General features: G+C 33.1%; 1 protein-coding gene, 1 long non-coding RNA gene and 1 pseudogene across 3 annotated transcripts; 2 read left to right on the forward strand and 1 right to left on the reverse strand.

The window, feature by feature from the left end:
* Positions 1-1,413: 1,413 nt before the first annotated feature.
* On the reverse strand, positions 1,414-3,546 carry LOC112098984. 2 transcript variants are annotated; one of them, XR_002906023.1, is made up of 3 exons: positions 3,431-3,546; positions 3,098-3,341; positions 1,414-1,634 (listed from the first exon to the last, which is right to left on the reverse strand). It is a non-coding gene; the product is annotated as an uncharacterized LOC112098984 (long non-coding RNA). The 2 variants fall into 2 exon arrangements; XR_002906022.1 differs by having other exon boundaries at positions 3,098-3,262; positions 3,431-3,542.
* Positions 3,547-6,729: 3,183 nt separating this feature from the next.
* Positions 6,730-9,235, forward strand: LOC18043213 (annotated as a pseudogene).
* A 221-nt stretch (positions 9,236-9,456) lies between these two features.
* Positions 9,457-10,891, forward strand: LOC112099261 (MDIS1-interacting receptor like kinase 2-like). Its single transcript, XM_024186510.1, has 2 exons — positions 9,457-10,167; positions 10,493-10,891. The coding sequence occupies exons 1-2, from the start codon at positions 9,477-9,479 to the stop codon at positions 10,864-10,866; spliced, it is 1,065 nt and encodes a 354-aa protein (XP_024042278.1). The 5' UTR covers positions 9,457-9,476; the 3' UTR covers positions 10,867-10,891.
* The last annotated feature ends 1,233 nt before the right edge of the window (positions 10,892-12,124 follow it).

The following is a 12,124-nucleotide window of genomic DNA, read 5'->3' on the forward strand; positions in this document are numbered from 1 at the left end:
ATATATACATTTCAATTAAAGCGTAATAGACAAAGTGAAAATCTGGATTTGGGCTTTTACACGGCCTTTGCATTACCATATATAGTATTGGTGCTTAGGTTCAGCCCTCCAGATGTCCGTATTTTACAGAATATAAATTTAAACTACAAAACCACGTACAAATCTAATTATCAAATAAGGCCAAATTTGTAGTTTGCATTTGAGGATATCACTAGCTTCATACTTATAAAGTTTATTGTAATATAAATAAATATAACAACATTTTTCAGACGGTATGTTGAAAGATATTTTATAATTTTACTAACTATCACCACCTTAGGCTAGGTGGGCCGAGTGTCGCGGCTTGACTGTGGCCTTGTGCCAAGTCTTAGCGGCAACGTAGGTGTGCTTGTGGTGAGCACGAAAGCAAGGCGAGTTTGACGCATGGGCTGGGGCGCAGCAATGAGCGTGCACTGTGAGGCAAGCACGGGGATGCGCATCAACATCTCTCAAGTATGTGGACAAATGGGCGCGCAAGCCTGGGAGGCGCTAGCGCACAAGCGCTAGACACAACAGCACACGAGCGTGGGATTGTGGCGCGCGAGCATGGGATGTTGCAGCGTGAGGCATGTGTGTTGGCTGAGTTTTGGATAGCAAGCGAGGTGGCACGAAACTAAGCCAAGGGCTATAAAATGGGCTCTAACAACAAACATGAGTGGGAGACATGGCCCTGTAACGCATGGCTAGAAATGTGGGAACATGGAGAGTGGGCATCGGTGGTTACACCCACTACAAGAAAAATGATATTTTATTACAAAAAAATTTAGTCACTAAAGATAACAAATTAGTCATCTTATATTTTCTATGACAAAAAATATATCGTCACACGTTAGTCGTGGAAAGACCGTCTTAAAAAGTTTTAACGACCAAAATTATTTTCGTCATACTAAAGATATGCTTTTGTGACAAAAATCATTGTCTTAAAATTAAGTTAAAATTGTCACAAATAGTATTAAAAATGGTCAAATTAGAGATTAAAAAATGTAATTAATGACAGTTCATATTTGTCACAACTCACAATAGGTAATTTATAGTGACTATAATATTTGTCTCAAGACTATGTAAATAGAGTCTCAATAATTATTAAAAATCGTCATTTTAGATGTTCGAATATACAATTAGTGATGCTATTTTGTTGTTGTTGAAATTAACATATCATGACGTTACATAATTGTCTCAAGTCGGTGTCATTTGTGACAATTTTTGCAAATACAATTAGTAAATAATTTAGTCTCAAATTTGTTATAAAGACAATTTATATAGTCTCACATAAATTTTAATAACAATATGTAGTCATAGAAATCAAAATTTAATGAGAAAAAAACTTTAAAGTGAAAAATATTATTAACACAAATATAATTCATGACAAGGAAATCTAAAATCTAAAATGTAAAAAAAAAATTCAATAGTCTAAAAATAATATTACATTGTAGAAGAAAATAAAAGTAACATTACACAAAAGGAGAAATATGTAAACCATAGTTGTTTCATGAATCCTTCAGCGTCCTCAGATTTGCTATTTTGTTCCTTAATTTTAATTTTCAATCCTCGTTTTGTTGAGTCAATGTTGTAGTAGATGATGACTTCAAAGGTACCTGTCATTTTCAATCTTTACAAAATTAAAGATTTTCCCCAAAACTATTTCACAAATTTGATCATATATTACTTCAAAATAATAATATGATCAAAAGATTACAAGCACATAATCAACCTCGATTCACTTGCACAAATTTTGCATCCAAAACGCTTTAGATTAATCTATTAAATAGGTGATGTCAAACTTGAACTAGATTAAATAATTAAGCAGTCAGTGAATCAACATTTACAATAAATATAAAGTTGAAAGAAATAAGAGATTGAGTAAAAATAAAAAATAATAACAATAATAATAGTCATAACATAGCTTACATATTTAGATTTTGTATGGAGCCTCTTGAACCTTTTACGCCCACTCTAATACATCTTTTGAAACAAAGTTAACTAGGAGAGACCCCATGCTTTTTTATTATCCCAGTACGAAAGAAGATAAATACATAATTTTGATTAAACATACAACAACACATGGGGGGAGGGGGGGCACCGAGGCTTGTTGACCTTTATTAGTTTATTTAATCATTGCATGTACACTTCCTAGCAAATCCAACAACATTCTGAGCAAATTGTACCAAGCCAGGCTTCAACACCATCCTTTGAACCAACATATCAAAGCTACCTAATATTTTATAGTTAAAATTTTGTAGCTTAAATATTCTATAACTCTAACTTATAATTTTATCGGTTGGACTTGAATAACTTATTAACTCTTATCATTATATTAATACTATCTACAAATTTCTTCAAAAAAATAAAGAAAGATGATTAATTACATACCAAAATAAAGTGAAAAATAATAAAAAGATCCCAATTTTCTAAAGTTGTTATGAAGGAATTTTTTTTTTTTTGGGGGAAGGGGAATCTAATGGCATCACATATAATGCCTAAATCCACTGCCCAAATTAAAAAGCAAATTCATCTTAATATCCTAATTTTGCAAAAGTTTCTCAAAACCTACAAAACTTCGCTTCTAATTTCTTTCATTTATATGCATATTTCGCACAGGTCATACCATGCAAAATGTAAGAGTAATTCTAAGTACCGCCCATATAATAATTATGTGTGCAACTGCATGCTAATGGTTATTGGCTACATAAGCCTAAAGATTTGATTTTTTTAATTAATTGAGAAAAGTTAACACGAGATCAATTAACTTAAACAGAAGTTAAACATGGTCGTGGAGATATAATGATCCTTTTTCTTTCGTCCGTTCTTTATTTGCAAATCCTGACGGTTCTTTAAATATGTAAATATATATTCTTTCGAATTCATACTTGCAAATTAAGATATAATGATCCTTTTACTGCATTCTCTTAGGAATTTTATCAAACACTTGATAAGCATAAAAATATTCAAATAATAGATCCAAGATTTTCAATCCCTAATTTCACCATATATATCACATAATCCAATCACAACTAAACTAATCAAAATTAAATTGGCTGAGTTCATAAATGATACTTACAATTTCGAAGTACAGGGAGAGACAAGAGTGAATCTTGTTGAGTGGCTTATTTTGGCATCCATGAGTGGACTGGTGAGGGTGGCGTTCTTCTGTGCAGCAGCAAAGGGCGTGATTCTAACGGCCCGCGCAGCAGCTGAGGCAGAGTTGAGATGTTGCCTCCCCGAACTGAACGTATCAAGCAACAAACAAACAAACAACATATTTCTGAAGCAAGGAAAAACATGGAAGGGGAAACAAGACAAATCTGATGACAAAAATAAAAACTTTTACTCAATAAACAATACCCAGATAAGAAAATTGAACAAAAAATACAAGGAGAAGTTGAAAAATTACCGTGAGTAGAAGAAAAGCCAAGATGGGTAAAGACTTTGTTAAACGAATTTTGAAATAATCATCACACACACACGCAATTGGAGGGGGTAAAGTAAGGTAGCTTTTAATGTGAACTAGAGATGGCAAAATACCGGGCCGGGTCCGAGTATTGCCATGACCGGACCTGCCCGGATGCAACCGGTCCGGATTCGGATTGGGTTTTAATTTGGGTATCCGGATTTTATATTTTTTAATATTTATGTGTATATATTTTTTAGTAATTTTATAAGTTTTAAATTTATTTCAATAAAATTTGACATGAAAATATAAATTTTAAGTGTTTAAAATTTTATATATGTATAATAAATAAGTCAAATAAATATAAAATATTTAAAATAATATATATTTTATAATTGTTTTTAATAAAATCTGGGTTCCGGGTTTATCAAGTGATGCCCAAGACCGACCCGGCTTCATACCCGGGCCGGGTATTACCCGGCCCGCAATGCCCGGGTACGGTCCGGGTCCGGGCCGGACGGGTATTTTTACCACCTCTAATGTGAAGTGGCCAGGGAGGGAGAAGATTTAGGTCATATTTAAGTTTTAGTTTTTTTTAAAAAAATATATATTATAAGGATCTTAATAATTAACTTAAGTGACTATTATAAGTTTCTTCTAGAAAAAAAAAGAAGAAACTATTTTAAGCTTGTTATTATTGAATTGAAAAAAAAAAGTCTATTATCATTTTTTATTAATCCAAGTTAATTATTTTAAGGTTATTATTTTAATTTTTATTAATCGAACATTGTTAACTAAAATTTGTATGAAGAAACAATAATGTGTCTCTAAAAAAGAAAAAAAATTGATTATTACTCTTTTTTTTTAGCAATGTAAAGTTCATCACAAAAAAAAAAATTAATTAGATACTAAATAATTCGTCTTTGAAAAAATGATCACGAAATACAATATTATTCAAGACAAAATTTTAGACTACTATTTTCTAGTTTTGTTACAATAAATAATTATCTGTGACAAAAAAATAGGGTCTCAAAATTAATCAAAACCATATTATCTTCGAGACTAATATTTTTTTTGTCACAAATTGTTTGATCAATTTCACATCTCTCCTTCAATTACGAAATAATTACGTCACCTATAATAAAATTTTGCTACCATATTTTTGGTCATAAAAGATGATATTTAGTTAGAAAATGATCAATTTTGGAGGGAATTTTTTGCGCTAAAATAAGTATATCCTTTTGCAACTAATTTTATGTTTGTGGGAATTTTTTGCGCTAAAATAAGTATATCCTTTTGCAACTAATTTTATGTTTGTGGGAATTTTTTGCGCTAAAATAAGTATATCCTTTTGCAACTAATTTTATGTTTGTCACAAACATTTGATTAGGTGACTAATTAATGGGTCCTAAAACAATTATTATTGGTTACAAAATATAACATGAGCCAAGACAAAATTATTGGCTACAATTTCAAAAAATCGTCATAATAAGTACTATTTTATGACAAAATTTGTAAAAGTCATAAAAAAAATTGTCTTAAAAAGTTAAATTTCTTGTAGTGACCCAACAACCTCCTTATTTCTAGGCTTATGGGCAGCGGTTGCTTTGTTCCTTGGGAGAGTGGAGATGTGCTCCCTTGTACATGCTTACTGGGTGCCTAGTTTTGTGGGAGCTCACCTTAGCAAATGGAGGTGACATTTGCAATGTGTATATTTAGTGGAAGTGAGTGTGTGTTTTGGGATGGAAAATTTTGAGAGAGAGTGACATCCTCTAAACATGCATAGCTTCATATTAGGTTGTAACTTTTCTTATTGAGGGAAATAGAAAAGTTGGAAACTGGTGTCTTCGTAAATATAATCTTTTGTATGGGTTGGTTTTTCTTTGTTGAAGCGAAAAATCATGGGGTGCGCATTAGCACATAACCTCCATTGGTGTTGTTGAGTGGCTGGTCAAGCGAGGCTTGGCACCATCATAGGCTTGTCGCATCTTGAGAAAAGACGTGTGACACTAACCTTGTGGCACTTAATTCTATGTTGTTATTGTTTATTTGATTACGTGCGTGGAGGTTTGAACGGCAACTATAGGATCGCTTCACGATGAACTTCAGATGTGCAAGACTAAGGGACGCCTAGCACGATTTGGGCCAACATTCGTAAACTCAGGAAGGGGCACGGAAGAGAGAACATTTTGGTTTATATTTTACTCATATACATATGAGTAATTATATACAAACCTTTCATGCCTTTACTAACTTTTTCACGTGGGACAAATGTATTTTCCTTTAATTTTCCAATTCCATGAATTTAATTTGCGTAACAATTTCTCATTTATCCAATTTGATCATGTAGAGAAAACCATTATGAAGTATTTATGGAGGAATATTTGAAACAATTTTAACCTTTCACTTACACTAGGTAGGTCTGACTCAAAATTACACCTCAAATAGCCACTTGTGCTATATTTCTAACAGTTTCTACATCTTTTCCTTATTTGATTGCATGCAAAAAAATTGAGTGCAATGAAATTTTTATCTTCTTTCGTCTATGATGTTTTGGTGTAAAAAAAAATAAAAATAAAAATGAGCCCATGAACTTCCATAGTTTGTATGTTACAAAAGGAGTTTTGTAACTATTTTAAAAAAGAGTAATGATATAGTTATAATCTTTTATACAAACTTATTTTATACAAACTGATGTGATATGATAAAATTGGTTAAATTAAACACGTCTTGGCTCACATGATTTATTTTCATTCAATCAATAAATTGATGCCACATCAGTTTGTATAAAATAAATTTGTACAAGAGTTTATGGCTGTATCATCACTCTAAAAAATAAAGAGATTATTTTGATTATTTTGTCAAATCACAGGAGTCTACACATTCTTTTCTCTATGGTTATTTATAATATTACACCTACACGTTTTTTTTATACAAAGATATGGTTAGTCTTGTTTATTTTCCTATGAGAGTCATAATTTACACCAACAATTCTTTGAGCTTCTTTTTCTTTTTATTATTTTGGGTAATATTTAATATCTTAATAATGCTATTAATTATTTCTAATATTTTCCATATTATCTCATGTTTGTGCAATGTTGTTCAAATAGATCTACACCACATAAATACAAGCCAATAAGGTTATATCTCCATGATTGAATCCATCTAGAGAAGACCTTGACTCACTCGATTTGAAAACGCGTATTGGAAATTAACACCGGGAGGTTGCAAAACAATTAATTCTTATATAAACGGTTTGCTGAGAATAAATATAGCTCAATCAACCGAAAACCGCCATAAACATGGCATCAGCGTCCTCTGTTTCGAGATTGCTGGTTATTATAATTTTAATTAATGTTGGTGCTATAAGTGATACGACAATATTTGCAATAGCATCAGCTGCTGGATTATTGTCGTCACCCAAACTGTTAGAAAGGGAAGCTTTACTTGGTACAGGCTGGTGGGTCAACAATTGGGCGACGGGAAACTACACGTCCTATCATTGTAAGTGGACTGGCATCAGTTGCAATTCAGCGGGAAGCATAATCGGGGTCAGCTTACTCTGGTATGAAAATGATAACATCACGGGAGAGCTTGGTCGTTTCAAATTCTCTTGCTTTCCGAACCTCAGAAGTTTCAAAATTCATTCAAATTATTCTATCTCTAGAAGCATTCCATCTGAAATTACTGCCCTTCCAATGCTCCAAACTCTTGAACTGCCCTCCAACAATCTTAACGGTAAGCTACCAAACTTCACTACATATATATATATATATATATATATATGAACATGGAGCCCAATACAAATCTATTTCTTCTGATGACCAAGTAAAGCAATGGATGAGTTCCATTACAAAATCTCCAGAGCTCATGCTCGCCCTACAAAACCTTTCTCAAAGCCAAACTTCTCCTAAAAAAGAAATTGATAAACCCTCTTCTCAAAATATTGTTGTGTCTGCTGAAAGCTCATCTTCCCAAATTGTGCTTTTCCGACCAACACCTTCAAAGAAAACCTCCGATTGGTTTGATAAAACCCATTTTCAATATGTATGTATGTATGTATGTATGTATGTATGTATGTATGTATGTATGTATGTATGTATGTATGAAGTCGTACTCATGCTTGAAGCAGGCGTCTGTTTTTACAACACTGAAGAAGTTTTTTTTATGAGGATTTCTTTATAAATTTTATTTATATGAGGATAGTGAATATTGATCTCGTTTTTCATAAATCACATGTGCAGCAGGAATTATCCCTTCAGAGATAGGGAGATTGAGGAATTTCGTCCACCTGGATCTATCTAATAATTACCTCTCGGTATATATCCCTCCAACTCTTGGTCGTCTAAGCAAATTGGAAATTTTGAACCTGTTTTCTAACTTCCTTTATGGTAATATCCCTCCAACTCTTTGTCGTCTAAGCAAATTGAAAATTTTGAACTTGTCTTCTAACTCCCTTGTTGGTAATATCCCCCCCACTCTAGGTCAACTAACCCATCTAACTACTTTGGCTATTGCCTGGAACCAAATTAATGGTTCCATCCCATTAGGAATTGGGAGTTTGGAGGCTCTTCAAGTTCTTGACTTGTCCAAAAATGAAATTGAAGGTTCAACTCCTTCAACACGTGGCCATTTAAAGAGATTGAGAAGTTTAGACTTGTCCCTAAACGAACTTGTTGGTCCAATCCCTTTGTCTGTGGGTCATTTGACTCAGCTAACTTTTTTTAATATGTACTCAAACCACATCAATGGTTGCATCCCATTAGAAATCGGAAATTTGAACTTTCTTCAAGTTCTTGATATGTACCACAACAAACTTGAAGGTCCAATTCCTTTGACCATAGCTAGTTTAGTCAACTTAACATCTCTATTCCTGTGCAATAACAATCTAACTTGATCTATTCCTTTAACACTTGGTCATTTAAACAGGTTGACAAGTTTAGACTTGTCCGGTAACAATCTTGTTGGTCCAATCCCTTCGTCTATGGGTCATTTGACTCGGCTAACAACTTTTGATATGCACTCAAACCGAATCAATGGTTCCATCCCATTAGAAATCGGAAATTTCAACTTTCTTCAAGTTCTTGACCTGTTCTACAACAAACTTGAAGGTCCAATTCCTTCGACCATAGCTAGTTTAGTCAACTTAACATCTCTGTTCCTGTGCAATAACAGTCTAACTGGATTTATTCCTTCAACACTTGGTCATTTAAACAGGTTGACAAGTTTAGACTTGTCCTGTAACAATCTTGTTGGTCCAATCCCTTCGTCTGTGGGTCATTTGACTCAGCTAACAACTTTTGATATGCACTCAAATCGAATCAATGGTTCCATCCCATTAGAAATCGGGAATTTGAACCTTCTTCAAGTTCTTGACCTGTCCCACAACAAACTTGAAGGTCCAATTCCTTCCACCATAGCTGGTTTAGTCAACTTGACATCTCTGTCCCTGGATTATAACAATCTAACTGGATCTATTCCTTCAACACTTGGCCGTTTAAATAGGTTGATAGATTTAGAATTGTCCGAAAACAAACTTGTTGGTCCAATCCCTTCATCTGTGGGTCATTTGACTCAGCTAACTATTTTGAATATGTACTCAAACCGAATCAATGGTTCTATCCCATTAGAAATCGGGAATTTGACTCAGCTGACTACTTTAAATATGTACAACAACAAACTTGATGGTCCAATTCCTCTAGAACTCATGAATTGCTCAAAGCTGCGGATATTAATATTGGGAAACAACTTGTTAAGCGGAAGCATCCTGTCAGAGATCGGCAAACTTCAAGAACTATATTCCCTTGATTTAAGCCATAACTCCATTAATGGTAAAATACCTTCCCAGCTTGGAGCAATTCCAAGCATAGATACCGTGGACCTTTCCATGAATAACCTCTCTGGTAGTATCCCTGAATCTGTCAGAAACGTGCCTCACTTAGATGTGTCAGGCAACAATTTTCAGGTAGCAATCCCAAGGACTTCGGCAAATGCGCCACCACCACATCACAAAAGGATTGCCACTCGATTGGTTGCAATTATTCTTCCTATGGCCGTATTCCTTACCTTAATATTTGGAATCATGTTTGTCCGTAGACGAAGGGATAAGAGAGTTGAACCAGCTGAGACAGGAGAAATTACCAAGTGCGCTGATGAGTTTGCAATTTGGAATTACGATGGTAGAATTACATTTCAAGACATGATTGAAGCTACTGAGGATTTCCATATCAAATACTGCATTGGAACAGGAGGCTATGGTAGCGTTTACCGAGCACGACTGCCCAGTGGAAAAGTAGTTGCTTTGAAGAAGCTTCACCGTTCAGAAACTGAGGAGTTAGCTTCCCTCGAGAGTTTTCGGAATGAGGCTCGTCTACTGTCTCAAATACGGCATCGAAATATCGTAAAGCTTTACGGGTTTTGTTTGCACAGGAAATGTATGTTCTTAATCTATGAGTACATAGAAATGGGAAGCTTGTTCTGTGTTCTACGCATAGATGAGGAAGCTATTGGTTTGGATTGGGCTAAAAGGGTGAACATTGTGAAGGGCATGGCTCATGCTTTGTCATATTTGCATCATCACTGCACACCACCAATTGTTCACCGGGACATATCAAGCAACAACATTCTACTCAACTCAGAATTAGAAGCATTTGTTGCTGACTTTGGCGTTGCTAGATTGTTAAATTTTGACTCATCCAATCGAACTCTATTGGCTGGCACTTATGGATATATTGCTCCAGGTAATCTTCTAGCCATTCTTCTTCTGCTTCTTTAATTATTCTTTTAATTAATTTCTATATACACTTTGTTAAGTAATTTTTAATCAGTTTTATTTAGTTAGCTACTTAGGTTCGAATTTTGGAATAGGTAAGGAGCTGAAAGATAAATTTAAACTTTGCCTACCCGTTTAACTTTTTTTTAAAAAAAAAAATTACACAGTTTAAATATCAATAAAAAACATATGTTTCTCTGTCATATCTTGCTGCAGAAGCTCAAAAATATAAACAAATTGCTCTTGTTATTATATAGGAAATATCACTAATAAAGGCTTCTGTTTTCCCATAGAACTGGCCTACACCATGATTGTGACGGAGAAATCTGATGTTTATAGCTTCGGAGTGGTGGTACTAGAAGTACTAATGGGAAAGCATCCTGGAGAGCTCCTCTCATCGTTATCTTCGTCATTAAATAAAAATATTAAGCTGATTGATTTGCTGGACCCACGCCTCTCACCTCCGGTGGATCAAAAGATTAGGCAGGATATCATTCTTGTTTCAACAGTAGCATTTTCATGCTTGCGTTCGCAACCAAAGTCTCGACCTACAATGCAACTCGTGTCCAACGAATTTATCGCTCGCAATAAGGCACCGATGCAGAAACCTTTTCATGAAATTTCAATTTTGGAGCTTAGAAACCAAGAAATGTATTTGGTTGATTAATGTGATATCTAATTATGGATACGTATATTTAACTGTTCATGTATGTGGCGTGATTTATTAATTCCAATAAAGGTGACTGTTAATTGGTTCTGAAATTATTAGGTACTTGCAATGTATTATTAATTCTATTTTCACGTTCACTTCCTATATATGTTGAATTGCAGGGTCATTCTATAATGCCGTAACTAAATTTACGGTATTGATGTTGTAATGGACGTGGACCGTTAGATTTGAATAAAAAATCTCTACTATTAATTCTAAATAAATAGGTAACCTGTTACCTAAATAGCAGGTAATTACACTTTTTTGTTCAAGTTCCAGGTTACATTTACCAATTTTATGTGTAATTTACAAGTTTTATGACACTTTTACAAGTTAATGTTGATTTACAAGTTTTATGCAATATTTACAAGTTTTTGTTTTGTTTACAAGTTCTTCATACAATTTACAACTCTAACATTAATTTACCTATTTTTCCATTACTTTACTAGTTTTATGTGTGGTTTACATATTTTATGTTTTATTTCACACTTAATGTGAATTTACTAATTCTATGTCATTTTTCAAAGTTTTTGTTTTGTTTACAAGTTCTTCGTGCAAATTACAATTTCAACATTAATTTACCATTTTTTTCATTAATTTACGAGTTTTATGTGTGGTTTACATATTTTATGTTTTATTTCACATTTTATGTGAATTTACTAGTTCTATGTCATTTTTATAAGTTTTTGTTTTGTTTACAAGTTCTTCGTGCAAATTATAATTCCAACATTAATTTACCATTTTTTTCATTAATTTACGAGTTTTATGTGTGGTTTACATATTTTATGTTTTATTTCACACTTTATGTGAATTTACTAGTTCTATGTCATTTTTCTAAGTTTTTGTTTTGTTTACAAGTTCTTCGTGCAAATTACAATTCCAACATTAATTTACCATTTTTTCATTAATTTACGAGTTTTATGTGTGGTTTACATATTTTATGTTTTATTTCACACTTTATGTGAATTTACTAGTTCTATGTCATTTTTCTAAGTTTTTGTTTTGTTTACAAGTTCTTCGTGCAAATTACAATTCCAACATTAATTTACCATTTTTTTCATTAATTTACTAGTTTTATGTGTGGTTTACATATTTTTTATTTTATTTCACACTTAATGTGAATTTACTAGTTCTATGTCATTTTTCTAAGTTTTTGTTTTGTTTACAAGTTTTTCGTGCAAATTACAACTCCAACATTAATTTACCTTTTTTTCAT

Source organism: Citrus clementina, unplaced genomic scaffold (genome assembly GCF_000493195.1).
Source record: "Citrus clementina cultivar Clemenules unplaced genomic scaffold, Citrus_clementina_v1.0 scaffold_4, whole genome shotgun sequence".
Taxonomy (NCBI): Eukaryota; Viridiplantae; Streptophyta; class Magnoliopsida; order Sapindales; family Rutaceae; genus Citrus; species Citrus x clementina.